The 21,659-nt window shown below is 37.6% G+C and overlaps 1 protein-coding gene across 5 annotated transcripts in view; it reads right to left on the bottom strand.

Moving 5' to 3' along the window:
* Positions 1-21,659, bottom strand: part of AXDND1 (axonemal dynein light chain domain containing 1) — a 79,026-nt gene that overhangs the window by 22,221 nt on the left and 35,146 nt on the right. For 4 of the 5 annotated variants that reach the window (XM_059875811.1, XM_059875810.1, XM_059875813.1 and 1 more), the window contains exons 15-21: positions 20,148-20,223; positions 17,322-17,556; positions 15,181-15,382; positions 14,695-14,788; positions 10,931-11,127; positions 9,835-9,931; positions 7,379-7,519 (exon numbers count right to left, since the gene is read on the bottom strand). In XM_059875811.1, the coding sequence (XP_059731794.1) occupies positions 7,379-7,519; positions 9,835-9,931; positions 10,931-11,127; positions 14,695-14,788; positions 15,181-15,382; positions 17,322-17,556; positions 20,148-20,223 (1,042 nt within the window). The remainder of the gene's footprint in view (positions 1-7,378; positions 7,520-9,834; positions 9,932-10,930; positions 11,128-14,694; positions 14,789-15,180; positions 15,383-17,321; positions 17,557-20,147; positions 20,224-21,659) is intronic. The other variant, XM_002694161.6, reaches the window with a different exon arrangement.

Genomic DNA, 21,659 nt, shown 5'->3' with positions numbered 1-21,659 from the left:
TCCAGGCAAGAATACTGGAGTGGGTTGCCATTTCCTTCTCCAATGCATGAAAGTGAAAAGTGAAAGTGAAGTCGCTCAGTCTCTTCGAAACCCCATGGACTGCAGCCTACCAGGCTCCTCCGTCCATGAGATTTCCCAGGCAAGAGTACTGGAATGGGGTGCCATTGCCTTCTCTGAAGCAAACCATAAAAAGCAGTAATATGCCTCATATTTTTCTCGTGATTAAACTTTTATTGTGGAATTATTGTGAAAAATCAGAGCCAAAAAATTTTTTTAATCTAATCCAAACCCTTGTGTTATAAATAAGGAATAGAAGCCTCTTCAGACAAATAAGTTTACCACAGCTCTGTTAACATCACTAAGTTTAAATTTTGCATTCAAAGAGTTAGGTCAATGTCTTACTGCATATCAGAAAAGAGGATCAAACAAGGGAGATGAAAGTATTGGGTTCTAGTCCTTAGTTCTTCTAATTGGTTGTGGCTTCTTGAGTAAACTCTCAATAGTCTTCATCTATTAAAAACAGATGAAGCTGTTGGTTTACTCTAGATGACCCCTATGTACTGGGGAGCTGGTAAAATATTTATTTGTGGGGGGGATCCCTAATTTGTAGCATTTGTTGAATTCCAAAATATATACTCTCATAGGGCAATTTCAATGGTAGTCATCAATTTAGTATGTTATCACTGAATGCGGAGTTGGGAAGAGGTCTGCACAGTCAGCTCTTGTGAGGCAGCCTGAGCCTCCATCATACCACTGCCCCTAAAGATCCTTCCAGCCACAAAATTTGATGCATATTTTAACTTTATCATACCTAGAACAAAAACATTTGTCAATTTTGAAAATAGTAATGACCTTTTAAAAGTTTTAGTTCTTCAGAGTTAGTTCACCATCCATGAGAAATAAACTATTTTTCAGCTGAATTGCATTCTATAAAGCAGACCCTAGTCATTTTCTTACAAACTTCTGAGACATTGAAAATACTACCATAGAACATCTGGTGGGAAAATATCACTACGAGTCTTTAAAAAATATGTATTTACTTAGTTGGCTGCATGGGGCCTTAGTTGTGGCACGCAGGATCTTTCCATTGTAGCATGGGGAATCTAGGTCCCTGACCAGGGATCAAACCCAGGCCCCAGCATTGGGAGTGTAGAGTCTTAGTCACTGGACTGTCAGGGAAGTCCCAATACGAATTTTTGATAAAAGTTTCAAGGCTACCTATAGAGTCAAGGAAGTTTTCCTAAAAAACCTTTAACACCACCTTTGATGAGCTAGATGGAGATAGCTCGGTTGCCAATCAATACACGTGGATCTCCTTCCATCAATACTCTGATTCTGATAACATCTGATTCAGGGCTGTTAATAAATGCTTCTGATGTGAAGTGAAAGACTAAAATTCATGTCTGGGGAGAAGGAGAAGGTCCTAAATGTAAAGCCTATTGTAGAGGATCAAAAACAGAAGAACAAAAGGCCACAGGCTATAAGTGGTGGGTCTACGGTGGTAATGCAGTTATTAAGAATCCATCATCTCCAGGTCCCCCCAAAAGGGTAACAAAGCTGAGATCTCTGAGTTTACCTGCTGGAACACTGCAAGAGGCAACTCTCCAGCACCACTCTTCAAAGTCACACTCTTTTCAGAGGCCCAAATCCTCAAACTGGCAGTAGCATCTTGGGCAACATAAAGGTTACTGTGGCCCAAGGTGGATAGCAGGGTCTTGATAGATTACACAGGGCACGACAAGAAAGAATGGCATCAACTGCAGCCAGAAGTCAGTGTGAAGGGCACCAGCCAGAAGTCTTCTCATTTCCACCATGGTAGGTATTTCTTTGGCATTGAAAGGATTGTTCCTTCCCACGTGTTCTCAGAACTATCAGGTGCTGGTCAGTGTGTGTCTTCCACCAGTCTTGGCCTGCTGAAGGTTATCTCAGAAATCTTTCCAGGTAATCTCCTGATTGCTCAGATTATGAACAAACCCCAAGGCATCAGTGACTCTAAATCTATACGCCTGGCACATTATAGATGACCAACCTAACACACTTGAAAAAAGACATCTATCTGGCTTATTCTAGGTTTTCAGCAGCTGCTTCAGCTGTAGTGGACCCGGTGTTGTAGTCTGACTGGATGCCAGGACTCTTTGATATAGTGCTCCTAAACAGCGAATGAAAGCATAAGCAAGTCTCACTCCCAAGTGAAGCAGCTGATATGCACTGAGATCATCTTTTTTTCAGAAATAGGCATAGAAGTAAGAATCCCAAGAACTGAGTCCTCTTGGAAGATGGCAGCCCAGCTGGGTGAGGTCCGAATGAATACACCAGGATCAGATGGGAGGCAAATAGGGTCATTAGTTGCTGCACTGCCTTCATGGTCTTGGGGAACTAGATCATTCCCAAGACTTCATGAAGTAGGGGATTATTATGGTAAAGTGGAGTATGAACCATCAGTAAGAGTGATCAAACTCCAGAGGATGCTGATTTAAGAGGCCTCCTGATCCAGAAACCAGTCCAGCATCATGCAACTCTCACATTTATCAGGAAGGAGCCCAAGAAATACCAGATTGTGGGAAACCATCATTAAGGTCAAATATCAGTCCTTTGGGTTGGCAAGATGTTCTTCTTCGAGGGCTGGAATGTGGCTGGGGTGTGCTACAAGCCACACAGCATCACAGTATGCCCACACTAGAGAAAGCTTCTCTGGAGAATCATCTTCTACTCTTCACCTTGTAGGATATGCATAAGGCCATATAAGTTCCAGAGTCTGATGTCATAAAGATTCACATACCCTTGTCCAGGAGACGAGGGGAAGACAGTAGTAGTCAGGATGGGGATGAATTTGAAATGAAGATAACCCTAATGAGAGGGGAACTAACCATTAATTTAAAAATAAAATAATGAGTACTGAGGCAGTTCCAGGGCAGGTGCATGGCTGTTAAGCCATAAACTAGCTTGATGCACCTGTTGAACGGCCTCAGCCTCAGGGTTAAAGAGGGGACAGATGCGTTTGGGAGGAAAAAAGGCCCGAGCATAGGACCAATTAAAGTCTTCTGGTGGAAGAGCAGATCCTCAGCCTTTTCTGATAACACCTTCCCAGTTTATTAATCTGAAATTGTTGGCAAAAGGATAGTAAATAAATGAGAAAGAGCTTAACAGAAGACCAAATTAGCCTGGTGGAAAGGATAGGTTCTCAGAGATGGTTAGGTGATGGACCTCCAGTCAGGGGCTGGGGTGAATTAGGCTGTGAATGGTCCACTACACAAAGCTCTCATAAAATCTCCTAATACGGGTTTTTTTTTTTTTTTTTTTGGCAGCACCATGCAGCTTGCAGGACCTTAGTTCTTGACCAGGGATCAAACCCAGGACCCTGCAGTGAAAGCACCAAGTTGTAACCACTGGACCACCAGAGAATGTCCTGGATGACTTTATATAAGTCCCCAAGATCCCCTCACCATAACATCTCCCCCATATTGCTATAGCTTTAACATTTTTTTAAAGATTTTTTTATATGTACTAATTTTAGTCTTTATTGAATTTATTACAATATGGCTTCTGTTGTTTATGCTCTGGTTTCTTGGCCTTGATGCATATGAGATCTTGAGCTCCCTGACCAGGGATGGAACCCACATCTCCTGCATTGAAAGGCAAAATCTCAACCACTGGACTACCAAGGAAGTCCCCTCTATAGCTTTAACTTTAATGAGGAGATATACCTCAAAGTACCCTGAATCTTCATTCTAAAATTGCCCTTATCTGAAAATGCGGTCTCATCACATAGCTCTATCCCATTTAAGTAAATGAGAAATAAGGTGTATAACAAAACAGGCCAATGAGTCCCTACTAACATCTATGGCAGATCCAGCCTACCAAAACCAGGATATTCACTACATCTGGGTGGGTAGCAGCAGGCCTGAGAACATGTGAGCACACTTCAGATGCACAGTATAAGGGTACAAGATCCAAGAGACCGTTCAGTTCAGAGGCACACAAATCTGCTGAAAACAATGCCTCTGAGGTCTTCCCGGAAACAAAACTAAAAGACATTTCAGTTCCTAGATGAGAAGTAAAATATACCTATAAAAACATATTTCAAATACTAAAATATTCTTACTCTCCTGACATGTATGCCAGTTATTCATAGTGTTATTATTTTCAGTTTCTACTGAATGGAATTGCTATTTTAAAATTTGGATTTAGCATCTATATTTATGAAGTTTATTTCTCCTAAACTTCATTTGTAGTTTCATTTGACTTCCCTTGTACCTCAGTCAGTAAAGAATCTGCCTGCAGTGCAGGAGACCCAGGTTCAATCCTGGGTTGGGAAGATCCCCTGGAGAAGGAAATGGCAACCCACTCCAGTATCCTTGGCCTGGAAAATCTCATGGACAGAGGAGCCTGGTGGGCTGCAGTCCATGGGGTTGCAAAGAGTCAGGGACAACTGAGCGACTAACACTAACACTATTTCTCCTATAATTTACTGGGGTTAAAAAAAACTTTGCCAGCTATATGAAATAAACTGGGGAGAAGTTCAATCATTACCTATGCTCTTAAACTGGCATGGGGATTACCTGCTCCTTCAAAGTCTGAACACATCTATGGAGTCCAGGCAAAATTTTGAGGTTCATTTTCAACAAATGCATCAATTTCTTCTCTGAAAACTGACCAGTTTTATCCTTCTAAAATTAATGTTACTGTATATTTTCCTAAAATTCTCCATTTCTTAGAGATTTTTAAATTAGTAAGATATTACACATAAAATTTTGTTATAATCCATTTTTTAAAAAACTGTGAGATCTATTATACATACAGAAGAGCATAAAATCACAGAATTTAAAGAGAACAGCCATTTAAACATCAAACAGACCAAAGAACAGAAAACTGACTACATTCTATACACCAGTCCTGATACAGCATAATACAATATCCATTCTACTGTTTATGGGCGGGTCTCAAAATCATAAGCTCAGCTATACTTTATGTGCATGTACTCAGTCGCTTCAGTAGTGACCAACTCTGTGCGACCCCATGGACTACAGCCTGCCAGGCTCCTCTGTCCAGGGATTCTCTAGGCAAGAATACTGGAGTGGGTTGCCGTGTCCTCCTCCAGGGGATCTTCCCCACCCAGGGATCAAACTACAGTTCCTGCACTGCAGGCGGACTCTTTACCCAACTCAGTCACCATACCTTATAAAACAAGAAAAGGAAGAGTAAATTAAACCCCAAATAAGTAGAAATAAGGAAATAATAAAGAGCAGTGTGGAAATTAGCGAAACAAAAAAATAGAAAAAAATTTGTAAAGGCAAAATCAAGTTTTTGAGAGCAAAAAAATAGACAAATCTTTTTATAGACTGATGAGGAAAAAAAGAGAAAAAATACAAATTTTCAATAACAGGGACAAGAGTGGACATCCTATAATTATTAAAAGGATAATGGGGAATAATGTGAGCAACTCTGCATCAATAAATTAGACAACTTAGATGAAATTACAGATTCCTTACAAGACCAAAGCTAAGGAGCTCTCTCAAGAAGATATAATAGCCCTATATGCAGTAAGGAAATTTCCTTATACCCAGTAAAGAAACTGGCTAGCCTTGTATCTGAATAGCTCTATCTTTGTAACTTAAAACTTTCTCACAAACCTAAATGACTTCACTGGTGAATTATATCAAACATTTAAGGAAAAAATAATTTATAATTCTATACAAATTGCTCTATAAAATAGAAGAGTAAAAAACACTTTCTAACTCATTTTAAGAGACTAACATTACCCCTAATATCAAAACCAAAAATACTAAAAAACAAAGTAAACTACTAATATATAATCAGTATCTTCAAGAACATCAATGCAAAAATTCTACACAAAACTTCAACCAATTGAATTTAGTAATATATAAAAAGATAGTACACCATGATCAAGTGGGGTTTATACCAGGAACTTAAGGTTCATTTAATATTCAATTCAAAAGTCAATCAGGGACTTCCCTGGTGGCCCAGTGGTTAAGAATCTGCCTTCCAACGCAGGGAACATGAGTTTGATCTCTGGTCAGAGAACTAAGATCCCACATGCCCATGGGGCAACTAAACCCATGCACAACTAGAGAACCCAAGCACTGCTACTGACCCTGTGTGTCCTAAAGCCTGTGCTCCACCAAAGCAGCCTGTGCGCTGCAACTAGAGAAAGTCCACGCACACAATGAAGACCCAGCACAGTCATAAATAGATAAATAATAAAACATCAATCAATGTTAGTGGTCATGTTAAAAGACTAAAAAAGACAACTCATCGACTGTCTCAGTAGAGGCAGAAAAAGGATTTGATAAAATCCAACATTCAACATTCACTCCTGACTCTAAAAAGATTTTTAACAAACATGGAATAAAAATAAAGCTTCATCAATATGATAAAGGACACCTAGGAAAAGCCTACACCTTCCATCCTTCCATTATACTTAAAGACGACAGGATAAATACTTTCCCCCAAACTATAACAAGGATGTCTGTTCTCACCACTTTTACTCAGTCTGGTACTGGAGACTCTAGTTAGTCAAGAAGTCAAGAAGAAGAAATTAAAGGCAGGTAAACTAGAAAGAAATAAATAAAACTGCCCTTATCTGCAGATGATATAATTATGTACATAGAAAATTCTAAGGAATCTAGGGTAAAAAAAAAAAACTTCTTAGCAGGGATAAGTGAGTTCAGTAAGGTCACAAGATATGAAATAAATATATTTTAAAAATCATGATACAATGCTCATTGTAGCACTGTGCTCAATAGCCTAGACATGGAAGCAACCTAAATGCCCATAAACAGAGGAATAAAGATGTGATACATATATATATACACACATATAACAGAACAGTACTCAGTCATAAAAAGAATGAATTACTGACATTTGCAGCAACATGGAAGGACCTAGAGATTATCATACTAAGTGAAGCCAGATAGAGAATGATAAATATCATATCACTCATATGTGCAATCTAATTAAAAAAAATTTTTTTAATCATTCTTAAAAAATGATACAAATGAACTTTTACAAAACAGAAAGTCTTAAAGATATCAAAAACAAGCTTACCAAAGGGGAAAACATGGGGGGAAGGGATAAATCAAGAGCTTGGGATGAACATACCCAAACTATTATATACAAGATAGATAATGAACAAGGACATCCTATAGAGCTCAGGGAACTCTACTCAATATTCTGTGATCACCTATAAGAAAAAAGAATCTAAAAAGGAAGAATAGGGACTTCCTGGTGGTCCAGTGGATAACAATCTGCCTGCTAAAGCAGGGGACATGGGTTTAGTCCCTGATCTGGGAAGATCTCATGTGTCACGGAGCAACTAAGTCCATGGCACCACAACTACTGAATCCCGCATGCCTAGTACCTGAGCTCTGCAGCAAGGGAAGCCACCACAATGAGAGGCCTGTGCACAACAAGGAGTAGCAGCTCTGCTCTCCACGACTAGAGAAGGCTTGTGTGTGCAGCAACATGGACCCGGCACAGCCAAAAATACATAAACAAACACCTAAAAAGAATGAATACATGTATATGCATGACTGAATCACTTTGCTGTACACCTGAAACTAACACAACATTGTAAATCAACTATACTCCAATAAAATCAAAAATTTTAAAAATCAATGATAATTCTGTTACAAAAGAATAATAAGAAATTGAAATTACAGAATAATATAATTTGTAACAGTACCAAAATATAAAATACATAGGAATAAACCTTACAAAGACCTATATACTGAAAACTACAAAACTTTGCTGAAAGAAATAAAGAACTTAAGTAAATGAAGAGATATATAATTTTCACAGGCCCAAAGACTCAATACTGTTAGGATATCAGTTCTCCACAAATTAATCAATAGATAAAATGTAATCATAAGAAAAATCCTAATAGGTTTCTTTGGAAACATTGATAAGCTAATTCTAAGAACTTCACATATGGAAAGCAAAGGACCTAGAATAGCCTGGGCAATCTTGAAAAAGAACAAATTTGGAGGATTTACATTACTAATCTCAGAACATTATAAAACTATAGCAATCAAAACAAAATTGATAATGGTGACAATGTTGACATACAGATAATAGAACATAGTAGAATATCCAGAATAATATCCATATATACGATCAATGTGCTGTGCTTAGTCGCTCAGTCGTGTCTGACTCTCTGGGACCCTATGGACTGTAGCCTGCTGGCTCCTCTGTCCATGGGGATTCTCCGGGCAAGAACACTAGAGTGGGCTGCTGTGCCCTCCAGATTTTTAAAAAGATGAAAAGGCTTCTGAATAGAGAAAGGGTAGTTTTTTTCAACACACGGTGCTAAACAACTGGATATTCAAATGCCAAAAAGTGAACTTCAACCCATATCTGGCACCAGAAAAGAAAAAAACGGGTCATTCAAAATGGGTCACAGATCTGAACCCACAAAGCTTAAAACTATAAATCTTCAGATGTTACTATACAAAATTTTTCTTAGATAACAATACCAAAAGAAGACCCATAAAAGAAAAAAAATGATAGATTGGACTTCATCAGTTAAGAAGTTCCCCTTTTTCAAAGACATTGTTAAGAGAAGAAAAGGAAGTCACAGACTGAGAGAAAATATTTCTAAATCACACATCTGATAAAGGACTTTTATCCAGAATATATAATATACTTTCAAATTCAATGATAACAAAACAAACCAATAATAAAAGGCCAAAGATTTGAGCAGATATTTTGCCTTTTTTCCATGAACAGTTTATTAATTTTATTTCACTTGTAACGACTTAAACATATCAAGTAACCAGTAACCAAATTATAAAACAATTGTATTTTTTTAGCACTTTTCCAGTTTTACTGATATATACTTGATGTATAACACTGCACATGTTTAATATGTACAACATAATGATTTGATATATGTATGTATTGCAAAATGATTACCACAACAAATTCAGTTAACATCTATTACCTCAAATAGTTACATTTTTTTTTCTTGTGATAACTTTTAAGATCTACCCTCTTGGCAGCTTTGTACCTTTCACCAAAGGAGATGCAATGCCAAATAATCCCATGAAAAGATGTTCAACATCACTGATCATGAAGGAAATGCAAATTAAAACTACAATGGCATGCCACGAGCCACTTACTGGAATGTCTAAAATTGAAATCACTGTCTGAATCAAATTTTGGTGAGGGTGTGAAACAACTGGAACATTCATATACTGCTGGCAGGAACGTAGAAGACAGTTTCTCAAAAAGCTACAAACGCAAGCCATATGACCTAACCATTTCTAGATACTTATTTAAGACAAATGAAAGCGGTGCATATGTATGTGCATATCCATTGAAGCTTTACTTGTAATAATAAAAAAATGGAAATAATTCAAACGTTCATCAGCAAAGAATGGTTGATAAATGGTGTATTTCCATTCAATGAGATACTGCTCAGCACTAAAAAGCCATTTTGACAAAAGCAACAGTGCAAATCTAAAAATAATTCTGCTTGGTCAAAGAAGTCAGACAAAGAAATGTATATATTCTGTATGATTCAATTGATATAAATTCTAAAACTTGAAAACTCATCTTTGAGGTTAGAAAGTGGATCAGACGTTGCCTGGGACAGGACAAGGCTGTAAGGAGAGATTATAAAGGGGTACAAGGAAACTTTGAGCTTGTTGGATATGCTCCTTTTTCAATCATAGTGATTATTTTACAAGTGTATGTACATTTTAGAAATTATCAAACTGCACATTTAAGTATGTGCAGTTTGTTGTAAAGCAATTATGCCCAAAAAGTCTACTTAAAACAAACAAAGCAAAAGTAAGGGGAGTATAGAGTTATTACCTTCATCTTCTCCAGTTCATTAAGCTCCTTATCAGGATTTTTTTCTAAGTGACTTGCTTTATTCACAGCCATAGCTACTACCAGCTCTTTGCAACAACTGAAAAAAAAAAAAAAACCACACACACACATACAGAGCATCACCTTTTTATTGCTGGTTTCTCTTATAAATCCAAATACAGTGGAAGTTTACCATAATAATTAAGCTACTGATTGACCACAGAATAATTTGTTTCTTGCTCAGTTTCTCAGTCCTATCCTCCTCCTCCCCTCCATTCAAGTCATGTTCAACCACTGGCAACACTGAACGGAAATGAAGGCAAAACTGGCTAAATTGTAAAAGCAACTTCCCAAATCTGAAGTAATCATAGTGACAGTATGCTTCCTAGTTAATAAAGTACAGTTTTATAGACATCTTCTTCGTTCGATGGGAATCTTCGAGCTTTTCAGATATAAGGCTTTTCCCCTCTTTTTAAAAAAATTTATTTGTCTGCATTGGGTTTTAGTTCCTGACCACAGGACCTAAGACACAGGTCTTAGATCCTGACCAGGGATCAAACCCAAGCCTCTGGCAATGAGAGCTCAGAGTCTTAGCCACTGGACCACCAGGAAAGCTCCTCACTTTTTGCTTTTTTAAAATATGTTTTGGTTGGTGTTTAGTAAAACATATAAAAGTATACATTCAATTTTGCATGGAATTACATATGCAAATTACACTTACTCCCCCCACAATAGGTGCAAAACTGTAATTTATTTATGCAGCTGGTTTGGTTTGTTGTTGTTTTTTGTTTTACTTCTCACTCCCACATACATATACACTTCCTATCCTGCTTATGCTAACACTGTTTTCAAAGGAATTCTAAAGTAATTAAGAAAACACCAAAATTTCACATTCCAACAGGACAGTGTTGAAGCTAGCTTAAAAACTGACCTAGTACTTCTTTCAGGGTTTTAAAACAATCCCTTATTGCTACTACTAACTGCCCTTCTCTCCTCTGCTTTTTTTTTTCAATTTTTATTGGAGTATAGTTGATTTTTCCTCTGCTTTATGCCATGTTTAATTTTCAACAGAAATAATACAATAACCAGATAGTTTCACCTGCTCAAATAGCTGGAATATTGGGACAACTTTTTTGCCAGGGCCATTGCATCTAGCTCTAACTTGGCAATTCCGAGGTCACGTTTTTCAGCACTATTCTCCAGACTTATGAGAATATCTGGATCAGGAAAGTCAGGTATCATTAAAATCAGCAAATTTACCATCCACTGGATCATGGGTATATGCAATTCATCCATCTGTTAAAAAAAAAAAAAAAAAGATTATAATATAAATGACCCACTTAAATCAAACAGCAAAAACCATATAAAGTTTAAAATAGAACTGTTTTGTAACGAATCAATTATCACATCAATCCAATCGATTAAATCCTTAGATCAGAGTCAGGTCTTTGTGAGGAACAGTGTCAGGCCTTACTGAGGACCATAGGCTTTAGTGAGGAGCTGATACAAATTAAATCAGTCAAACCAAACTAATGAATCTAATCTACTCAATCCAACCCTTCAATCAAATCAAGCCCATCAGGGGATTTAGTGAGGACCAGAGTTAGGGGGCACCCCACTCCAGTACTCTTGCCTGGAAAATCCCATGGACGGAGGAGCCTGCTAGGCTGCAGTCCATGGGGTCGCTAAGAGTCGGACACGACTGAGCGACTTCACTTTCACTTTTCACTTTCATGCATTGGAGGAGGAAATGGCAAGCCACTCCAGTGTTCTTGCTTGGAGAATCCCAAAGCCACTCCAGTGTTCTTGCTTGGAGAATCCCAGGGACGGCGGGGCCTGGTGGGCTGCCATCTATGGGGTCGCACAGAGTCGGACATGACTGAAGTGACTTAGCAGCAGCAGCAGTAGCAGCAGAGTTAGGGGAAGGGCAACTCTTCCTGAGAAAGAGTTAAAATGACTACTACCTTTCACAAGTCAAAGATATTTTCCCCACAAAAACCCTGTTGCTTCTCAACTACACTAATTCTTCTTAGAGAATTAATTCTCTAAACTTTTCTTTCATACATCAATGGCCTGAATGATACTGTCATTTTTGCTTACATAAAATATTAATAAGTCCTTAAAGCATGCTTATGAAATAAACAGTCATATTTGTTATCTTCATTTCAAACCTATATTAAAGAGACTAAATGACAGAAACAAGGTCATGCAATACTTCACAGATGAATTTAAAATTAGAATAAATTAAACACAGAAGAATATCTTTTACTTTCACAAAGATACGGAATCATTCTCTTTAATTAGATGGAGAGTGAAAATGATTTTTATAATAAACCAGATTTATTGTGATTCGGATACCAAATTCTTAGGAGAAATTTTAAGATGAAGTGTTTTATAAAAAGGCACGCTTGTTTCAAATTTACTGATCTTTTCAGGGATGACAAGTGGCAAAACAGCCATCTCCTAGCTGATATTAAAAAAAAAAAATCACAATTCAACCCTTCAAAATATAATTGATGTTGGGATTTCCCTGGTCCAGTGGTTGAGACTCTATTCTTTCAAAGCAAGGGGCACAGGTTTGATCCCTGGTTGGGGAACTAAAATTCCCCATGCCTCATGGCACGGCCAAAATTATTTTTAATATATAAAATTGATGTTAACAATGAGTGAAAGAAATTTGGGCTTCCCAGGTGGCACTAGTGGTAAAGAACCTGCCTGCCAGTGTAGGAGATGAGGGTTCAATCCCTAGGTCAGGAAGATCCCCTGCAGGAGGGCATGGCAACCCACTCCAGTATTCTTGCCTGGAGAATCCCATGGACAGAGGAGCCTGGTGGGCTATGATCCACAGCATCACAAAGAATCGGACACAAGTGAAGTGATTTAACTGCACCCACACAAAATAAATTTATGCTATAGAGCAGTCATTTTGAAAATGGACAGTTGGAAGGATTTCCATCTTGGTTTGATTTTGTTGCTGAAAATGATATATGGCTCACTTTTTAAAACTCTCAAATTCATATACTTGAAAATCTGGAAATAAGTTTCTAATTGTTTTAAAATCTTACAAATAAAGTGTTTCAATTGATTGCCAATCTTTTGTTTAAAAAAAGAAATGCTGCATTGTCTCATGTTTATAAAAACAACTGACTGACATTATGGCAGATGGAAAATTTTACTATAATGAATTTCTTCAATTTGGATCGCTTCTTTGCAAGCTATTATTTTAGCAATGACAGTCCTTTAAAAAAAAAGTAACAAAGTAAACTGAACTTAGAAGCAGACCTTCAGATGGCTTTGTCACTAAGCATTAACCTGTGCTTATAAAAAAAATTATGAAGCCTGTTTGATCACATCAGTTTTTTAAAAAATCATTACTAAAAATAATTTTAAAATATTATTCATCTCATCTCTTTTGACTAGTCATATATATTTTACAATGTAGAAAAAAAGTCAATAGAGTAAGTCTCACATGTAAGTTAGAAATGAATTGTTCAATGATTTTTTGCTGATAGAGATACACAGTAAAAAATCTTTGAAGATTGGTTTTACTGCCAAGCAGCATAGATTAGATGAAGTAAAGATATAAAGAAAAAAACAAACAAAAAATATCTGGAAGAAAGTGGATCAGAAAGAAAAATGAATGGTGAATGAAATAAAGATAAAAATTTTCCATTTTTAAATACTTATACCAATTAATATAGATTAATATGGATATATACAATTTCTTGAGAAATATATAATCTTGCAAGTTTTATATTCAGTTTAACTACATTATAATCTTATAGCATCAAAATGGAGATGTATGGAGAAGTATATAAAGGTACTTTCTAAATAATCCTATATTATAAAAACTGAATTCCATAATATTAAAAATTGAGACTATGATTCCCCAGAGATAATCCCCAATAGTAAACTGAGTATCTCATCAAAGAAGGTGTTAATGTAGCAACACCATAAAACATTAGCAATGTTGGAATGTCCTTTCTTACTTCAAAGAAATATTTATTGAGTCTCACTATGTGACAGGCACTCTCCTACCCTTTTTCTTCTTACTTCTGGTTGTGTTCTAAATCAGAAATTTCTCATGGGTCTGGTGATCCCCTGTATCCATATTTCCAGTCTTAACATATTTGCTCCTCAACTCTTGGTGTTTCTATATTTACAACATGCTCACAGGCTGATATAATGCTTCATAAGTAGCATTCCCATATAACACACTGATCTCTGCCTTTCAAATTCCTAATTTAAGCAATATTAAAATTAGCTAAATTCATTTTACCAATTTTGTAACATCAAATATTTGCATATTATACTTACTTATAATAAGAGTCTCCTGTGTAAATTTAGATTATAATTAAGACTAGGAAGTGGGAGTAAATATAATAAACTAAGACATCCATCGGAAATTACTACTTCATGTTGTGATAGTTAAGAAGTCCACAGGTTCAGTTCCTCAGAATGGCAGGGCAAGTCCCTATTCTAATAACTATAAACCAATTGTATCGTAGCATTTTGTCTTTCTTCCTAGAAACACATTTCTGTCAGCCCTTCAGCTAGTCAAGGGCACCAACATAAATCCTTAAAATGATTAACACTATTGAGGGAAAATTTTTTTCAGTATACTGAGTAAAGAGAAAAGATAATAACTAGATCTCAAAAACTTTTGATCATTGCTGAAACTTCATTCCAAATGCAGTAACATACCTCATTTAAAAATCCACTGAAAATCATTTGAGTAATTATGTAAGTTCCCATTTTGCCCTCCCAATCTCCTACTTCAATTAGCCATGACTTGGTTTTTCCCTGGAAGAAAACTCGCAGCCAAGGCAAAAAACAATCTAATAAATTCCTGCAAGTACATACTTGGCGCTGAAGTTCCATGTTACCATTGTTAATCTCACCGCCTATCTTCAAAAGCCACTGTTGAACCATGTTAAATATATGTGTTTGTAGTTCCCTGAAGGGAAAAGCAAGTAAAATAAAGGTAAGTGACTTACTTAAGAGTATAAAAGTAAATATGAGATAAAAGAAAGAATTTCATTTGGCTGGGCCTAGTAAACTTTGGCGTGGATAATTGTTTGAGAACTCAGAGGAAGGTGAATCAAAGCCCTGAGATATTTGGTAGAAAGGCTACTCACTGACAACCTTCCTAACCTCACCTCACATTAGCCAGTCGTGAATAATGTAGACCTTACATTCTCTCACCCTCCAGCCCCCAGTCAGATGGCTTTCTTCCTGGGAGGAACAGGATGTCAAGGTTTCTCATTTGATCCCAAATACCCATTATTGAGGCTAAGTACTGAGAAATGGGGACTCCTTTCTCCCCAGCAGATAGCTATGAAAACTTACAGGCCAGAATCCATATCTATGTACTGCGGAACAGTGCCAATAATGTATAACGATGAATCCAACTGAGACTTCACCTCATTAATTTTTTCATTAAGTCCCTCCCATTCTTCAAGAAGCAGGTCAGGAAACTCCAGGAGGCTTTCCAACTTGAAAGAACAGAATTCAAAAGAACTAATCAAAGTTGGGAGAATTTTAGAGGTACCTGGAAAAGTGAGAAAATCATTAACTTTCGGAAGTAGTTGTAAGTCTACTATTTCAATAATAAATTATGAGATCCTAATGGGTAGGGCGGAAAAGGCAATGGCACCCTACTCCAGTACTTTTGCCTGGAAAATCCCATGGATGGAGGAGCCTGGTAGGCTGCAGGCCATGGGGTCGCTGAGGGTCAGACACGACTGAGTGACTTCACTTTCACTTTTCACTTTCATGCGTTGGAGAAGGAAATGGCAACCCACTCCAGTGTTCTTGCCTGGAGAATCCCAGGGACGGGGGAGCCTGGTGGGCTGCCGTCTATGGGGTTGCACAGAGTCGGACACGACTCAAGTGACTTAGCAGCACAATGGGTAGGGGCATGTCTTCTTTTAGTTTCTTATTACTCTACAGCTTGCCTAGCAGAGAATCTTGCAAAGAGTAGCTCCTAAACAAATATTTAGTGAATAAAAACTATCTAATCAGTACTTTTCTAACTGATGGACTATTTTTATTGATGATAGTTTTTACTTTGTCTTATCTTCTTGGTAGACAATAAAATGCATTAAACACAGAAACCATGAACTACAGTTTCTGTTAAAGGCATTAATTTACTGAGTTATCCTGTTAAGAAGACAATGATGAAAAACAGCTTCTTCATGATTACAGGATAGTTAAAACAGAAACAAGAACCGATAATAGTTCTTGAGTCATTTTTTAGCTCTTTGTTCAGGTTTACATATAGTTTTGGTCTGCTGCTGCTGCTGCTAAGTCACTTCAGTCGTGTCCAACTCTGTGAGACCCCAAAGACAGCAGCCCACCAGGCTCTGCCATCCCTGGGATTCTCCAGGCAAGAACACTGGAGTGGGTTGCCATTTCCTTCTCCAATGCATGAAAGTGAAAAGTGAAAAGTGAAAGTGAAGTTGCTCAGTCGTGTCCGACTCTTCGCAACCCAATGGACTGCAGCCTACCAGGCTCCTCATCCATTGTTCAGGTTTACATATAGTTTTGGTCTGCTGCTGCTGCTGCTAAGTCACTTCAGTCGTGTCCAACTTTGTGAGACCCCAAAGAAAGCAGCGCACCAGGCTCTGCCATCCCTGGGATTTTCCAGGCAAGAGTACTGGAGTGGGTTGCCATTGCCTTCTCCGAGTTTTGGTCTGAATAAGAAGCAAGTCTAGATCCTAATCTTTGATTGATTCACTGTGACATCACGGCAGAATACCCTTTCCAAACAAATGGTGGTGGTGGTGGTTTAGTCTCTAAGTCGTGTCTGACTCTTGTAACCTTGTAACCCCATGGATTGTAGCCAACCAGGCTCCTCTGTCCCTGGGATTACCTTTGTCTAAACTCATTTGCAAAATAAGAAATGAAAATACTCCCATTTCAAAGATATATAAAGAGAAATAATTTTTAAAAAACCAACTTTTTCTTGTCCTTGATGAAAATATTTTCACTGCCTTCATCAGTAATCTTTTAGGAGTTTTCAAAATGACTTGTTAATAAATGACTTCATTTATTTTAAACCATTTACTACCTCGTTGCACATGTTTATGAATACACTGAAAGTGAAACTCTTTGCAACCCCATGGACTGTAGCCTACCAGGCTTCTCTGTCCAGAGGATTTTTCCAGGCCAGAGTACTGGAGTTGGTTGCCATTTCCTTCTCCAGGGAATCTTCCCAATCCAGGGAGCAAACCTGGTCTCCTGCATTGCAGGTAGATGCTTTACCATCTGAGCCACATTAAACTCATCAAATGATATATTTAAATAGATGCATTGTAATGAATTATGTCTCAATAAAGTGATACTTAGTGCTTTATTTTGCTTGATTTTTAAAACTAAATGTATTATTTTGATTTTCAATATTAATTGTATTGAAACTAATAATTAGTATTAAAATGCTTTATACTTTCAAGCCATCTAATTATCATTACCATTGGTTTTTTCCTTACCATTATCCCCATTTATTCTTATTTCAAATTCTTTGTAGAGTCTTGCTATATTTTTCAAAATTTCCTCCATGAGCTTCTGCTCTGGTGGTATATTTCCCTCCATACTTTTATGGCGACCAAATATCCCAAGCCCAATATCTGTCCAATTTTCCTGTAACCGTTTAATAATCTTGAGAGAATCGTATTTTGACACTAGAAGATCCCCAGAAAATTTGTCTCTGTCTTCAGTCAACATCTGGAGAGCGAAAGGGGGATGAGGAAATTAGTACATTATTCACTAATGATTTCATCAAAGTCTACTCAGGTGACTCCCAAATATTCTGGAGTTATATATCTTATTTGTCATATCATTTCCTCATATGACATACATTCTATTATCAAAATTAAAATGAATTTAATTTTGATACTCTATAAGATAACCCATAGTTTACCAGGATGAAATAATTATATTCAATCCTATGTAGGTAAAAATATTAGTGAGAGGCAATTAAGCCTCAGAGAGCTGAGCATGTTTAATCACTATTTGCTTTGATAAGGATGTAATATTTCTGTTTATATGATCCCCACTATACTGGGAAAGTTCCTAGAATGTATAAGTTTTCGTTTGTTTAACCCGAAGTACAAGCGATATACCTGAAATATCAATAAGTATTTGTCAAAAAAATAAGTTACAATTTATATATAAAGTTTGCCATTATTCCAAGACTCAGACAGTGTAAACAAATCACCCACACTTATTAGCAACCAGTATTGGAAAGCATTGTAGCAGAGCAATTAAGAGACAGACTCGGCCATTTATCATTTATAGGTAACTAAGGCAAGTTACTTAACATTTCTAATCTTCAATTTCCACATCTGGAAGATGGGGGATTACAGAACCTGCCTCCGGTGGATACAATGAAGAAAAAGTATAATAACATATGGAAAGCACCTTCAGCCTGACAAGTTAATGAATGAAAATTACTACTATTTCTACTAAAAAAAAGAAGCATGATTTTTTCAGTTTTATCTATGCAATGTCAAACAGATGAACATTTAAAAAATGTAAGTCGCTGGTCTAATTATTTGTACCAACTTGCTGACCTCTCACTTATGAAGTAGCAGGCGAAAGTCAAATTTCCCAGGAATATCTAGGTTCCTTCTGTTAGGGGAAACAAACTGACTAAAACTGCCCACCCTGGCCAGGCACCATAGTAACCATCTGCATGAGTTGCTTTACAACAGGAGGTCCTGGTAAGGAACATGGAACTAATAAGCCATCACCAACAGGAAGAGTTCAGGAAAGGTCAAAAGGAGACACCACATGTCTGACCACCTCCCAGAATCCTTTTCTCTTGCATCCATCTTGGCTGAACAAGGAGTGCACCTCCAGGAAGGACTCTGAGTCAGAATGATTGGCTAAAGAGAATCCAGAAATTAACCCCAACATCATAAAACTGGAGACTGCGAGCCAAGTGGCAGAGCTGTTCTCCTGGGTTCCCTTACCCTACTGCTCTCCACCCGGGTGCCCTTTCCCAATAAAATCTCTTGTTTTGTCAGCAAAAAAAAAAAAAAAAAAAATAAGTCGCTAAACTAACTATACTGTATGTATGACAACAAACATTTTCAATTCTGCTCAAATCATTCCAAAAGAAAAGAAAATGGTTTCTTGGGATTGGATGAGATTTCATTAGGTCATGAGTTTGATGTTAACATTTGGAGGAATTCTTTGGCTACCTGATGCGAAGAGCTGACTCATTTGAAAAGACCCTGATGCTGGGAAAGATTGAGGGCAGGAGGAGAAGGGGACGACAGAGGATGAGATGGATGAATGGCATCACCGACTCAATGGACACGGGTTTGGGTAGACTTCGGGAGTTGGTGATGGACAGGGAGGCCTGGCATGCTGTGATTCATGGGGTGGCAAAGGGTCGGACACAACTGAGTGACTGAACTAAACTGAATATTATATTTTCCTTACCAGACTACTGTAACAGGATAGCAATTTGACTAGCAAAATGAAACCTATTTTCAAAGTTTGAAAATGTTACTTTAAAAAGACATTATTAATAAACAAAGTGTGTTCTATATATACAATGGAATATTATTCAACCTTAAGAAAGCAGCAAATTCTGATAAATGCTGCAATGTGGATAAACCTTGTGGGTAGTATGCTGAAGAGAATAAGTCAGTCACAAAAGGATTAATTCTACATGATTTCATTTATATGAGGTGCCTAGAGTAGTCAATTTATAAAGACAAAGTAGAATGGTGGTTGCCAGGGGCTGGAGGGAGGAGGAAATGGGAAGTTACTGTTTAACAGGAACAATTTCAGTTCAGGAAGATGAAAACGTTCTGGACATGGATGGCGGTCATGGTTGCACAGCAAAGGGAATGTACTTAAGGCTACTGACCTGTACATAAAAATGATGTAAATGGTAAGTTTATGTTATGTATATTTTACCACAATTTGTAAAAAGATGTTATTAATTTTGAAAGTCCAACGTGTCCTTAAGACAAAAGCCAGGCACATGAGAGGCACGGATGTTGTTTATGTCTGACAATTAGATGAGAGAATCAGAACTACCTTAATTGCCACCCAAGTATCTTTTCCTAATCTTTTTACTGACAACCTAATTTTATTTGACCCAAAAATCTAAAAAACAGAACTGAGAACAGAATATTTAAGAGTACTTTTAAAGCCTCTGGAGTTTTAATGTTTTCCTTGTCATTCATAAAACCTAGTACGGCATTTTTAAAGGATGAGATATGATTCAGTTGTAGGTAAGGAGTGACAAGTTTGCAAACAGCATTTTGATTACCAAGTTGTTTACTAGAAAGTCTTACCGTTAGCCACTGCTTGAAGTCTGGAACGATTGATTCAAGTGTCTTTTGTTTATGGGGGGATAAAATGTCTTTTTCACTGAAAGAAGGAAAAAGAGCAAGAGTGTGGTCTCAGGACAAGATATAAACAAAGAAAATCATGAATCCACACATAATATAACAATTAATAATATACTTCTCCCTAATGATTTTCCCAAATGCCTTCCAGGTTCAGCCTCTCCCTCACGGGCATTCATTTTTAAATTGACAAATACAATATAAATTCAGATCATAATCAGACCTGAGGAAGCAAGTTACAGGGTCAGAAGCCATGACAGTATTAGAAGGGTAGCCTCTGGGTCCTCAACGTCCAAAATTAGGTCATCATAGGAATAATTCCTGCTGAACACAGCGGCCAAAGCAATATATACAGAGAAAGGAAGCCTAAAGAATAATTAAGACTCAACATTTAGGCTAGGAGCCCCAACTTCTGGTTAAAAAATAAAAAAGTGTTTCCTTTAGTATCTTTTGAAGCCCCACAAGAAGAAAGCTATCAAAGTTGTTCCTGAGGAGAAAGGAGAAGAAAGCCATTGCCACCGGTCTCCTCTCCCAGCTGAGAGTCAACAAGCAGGAGGAGTTGCGCAATGGCAGCAGCAACCAGCTTGGATATATACCAGCTTCGGCTGCCACTTCCCAATCTACTAACTGGAACACCTCTTGCTGCTGCTGCTGCTAAGTCACTTCAGTCGTGTCGACTCTGTGCAACCCCATAGACGGCAGCCCACCAGGCTCCCCCGTCCCTGGGATTCTCCAGGCAAGAACACTGGAGTGGGTTGCCATTTCCTTCTCCAATGCATGAAAGTGAAAAGTGAAAGTGAAGTCGCTCAGTCGTGTCTGACTCTTAGCGACCCCATGGACTGCAGCCCACCAGGCTCCTCTGTCCAAGGGATTTTCCAGGCAAGAGTACTTAGAGGATATGAAAAACTGAAACTACTCTTCTCAGTTTGACATGGAAATAGTACCTAAATGTGTTTCCTCAACAGACAAAGCATCTTAAAGTTAAAAAAAAAAAAAACCAAAACTTTAGAAAACATCGAGTGCAGCCTGCATTTAAAGTATAGATTCCCACTAACCTTGGCTATGATTTAGTCAACCAGCCTCCACTTCACTACTTTATAGGCAGCTTCTTCCATTGAAAAATTTCTGTTACAAAGTATGATATCCAATCAAAACCAACCTCCTAGTAACTGCCAGTCATTGATTCCACTTCTCTGCACATGCACTATGCTGCAGAATTTGCAGATGGATCCGCATATGAAGTGTGCCAACAGACATTATGTTGACTTCATTTTAAAAAGAGAGTAAAGAAAAGAAAGAGTTGGATTTCAATGGAAGCAACAGCAGTTTGGTACAGGGATCAGTATGATCAATATGATGTAAGACCATTCAGGCTCCTAGAAGAATTGTGCCCTTGTAAGGCCAGCTGGTTACCCCACTAAAATCAATGTCAGAGTAATTACAGGGTAAAAGAGAAAT

Source organism: Bos taurus, chromosome 16 (genome assembly GCF_002263795.3).
Source record: "Bos taurus isolate L1 Dominette 01449 registration number 42190680 breed Hereford chromosome 16, ARS-UCD2.0, whole genome shotgun sequence".
NCBI classification, from domain to species: domain Eukaryota; kingdom Metazoa; phylum Chordata; class Mammalia; order Artiodactyla; family Bovidae; genus Bos; species Bos taurus.
This window is presented reverse-complemented; position numbering and strand designations above follow the sequence as displayed.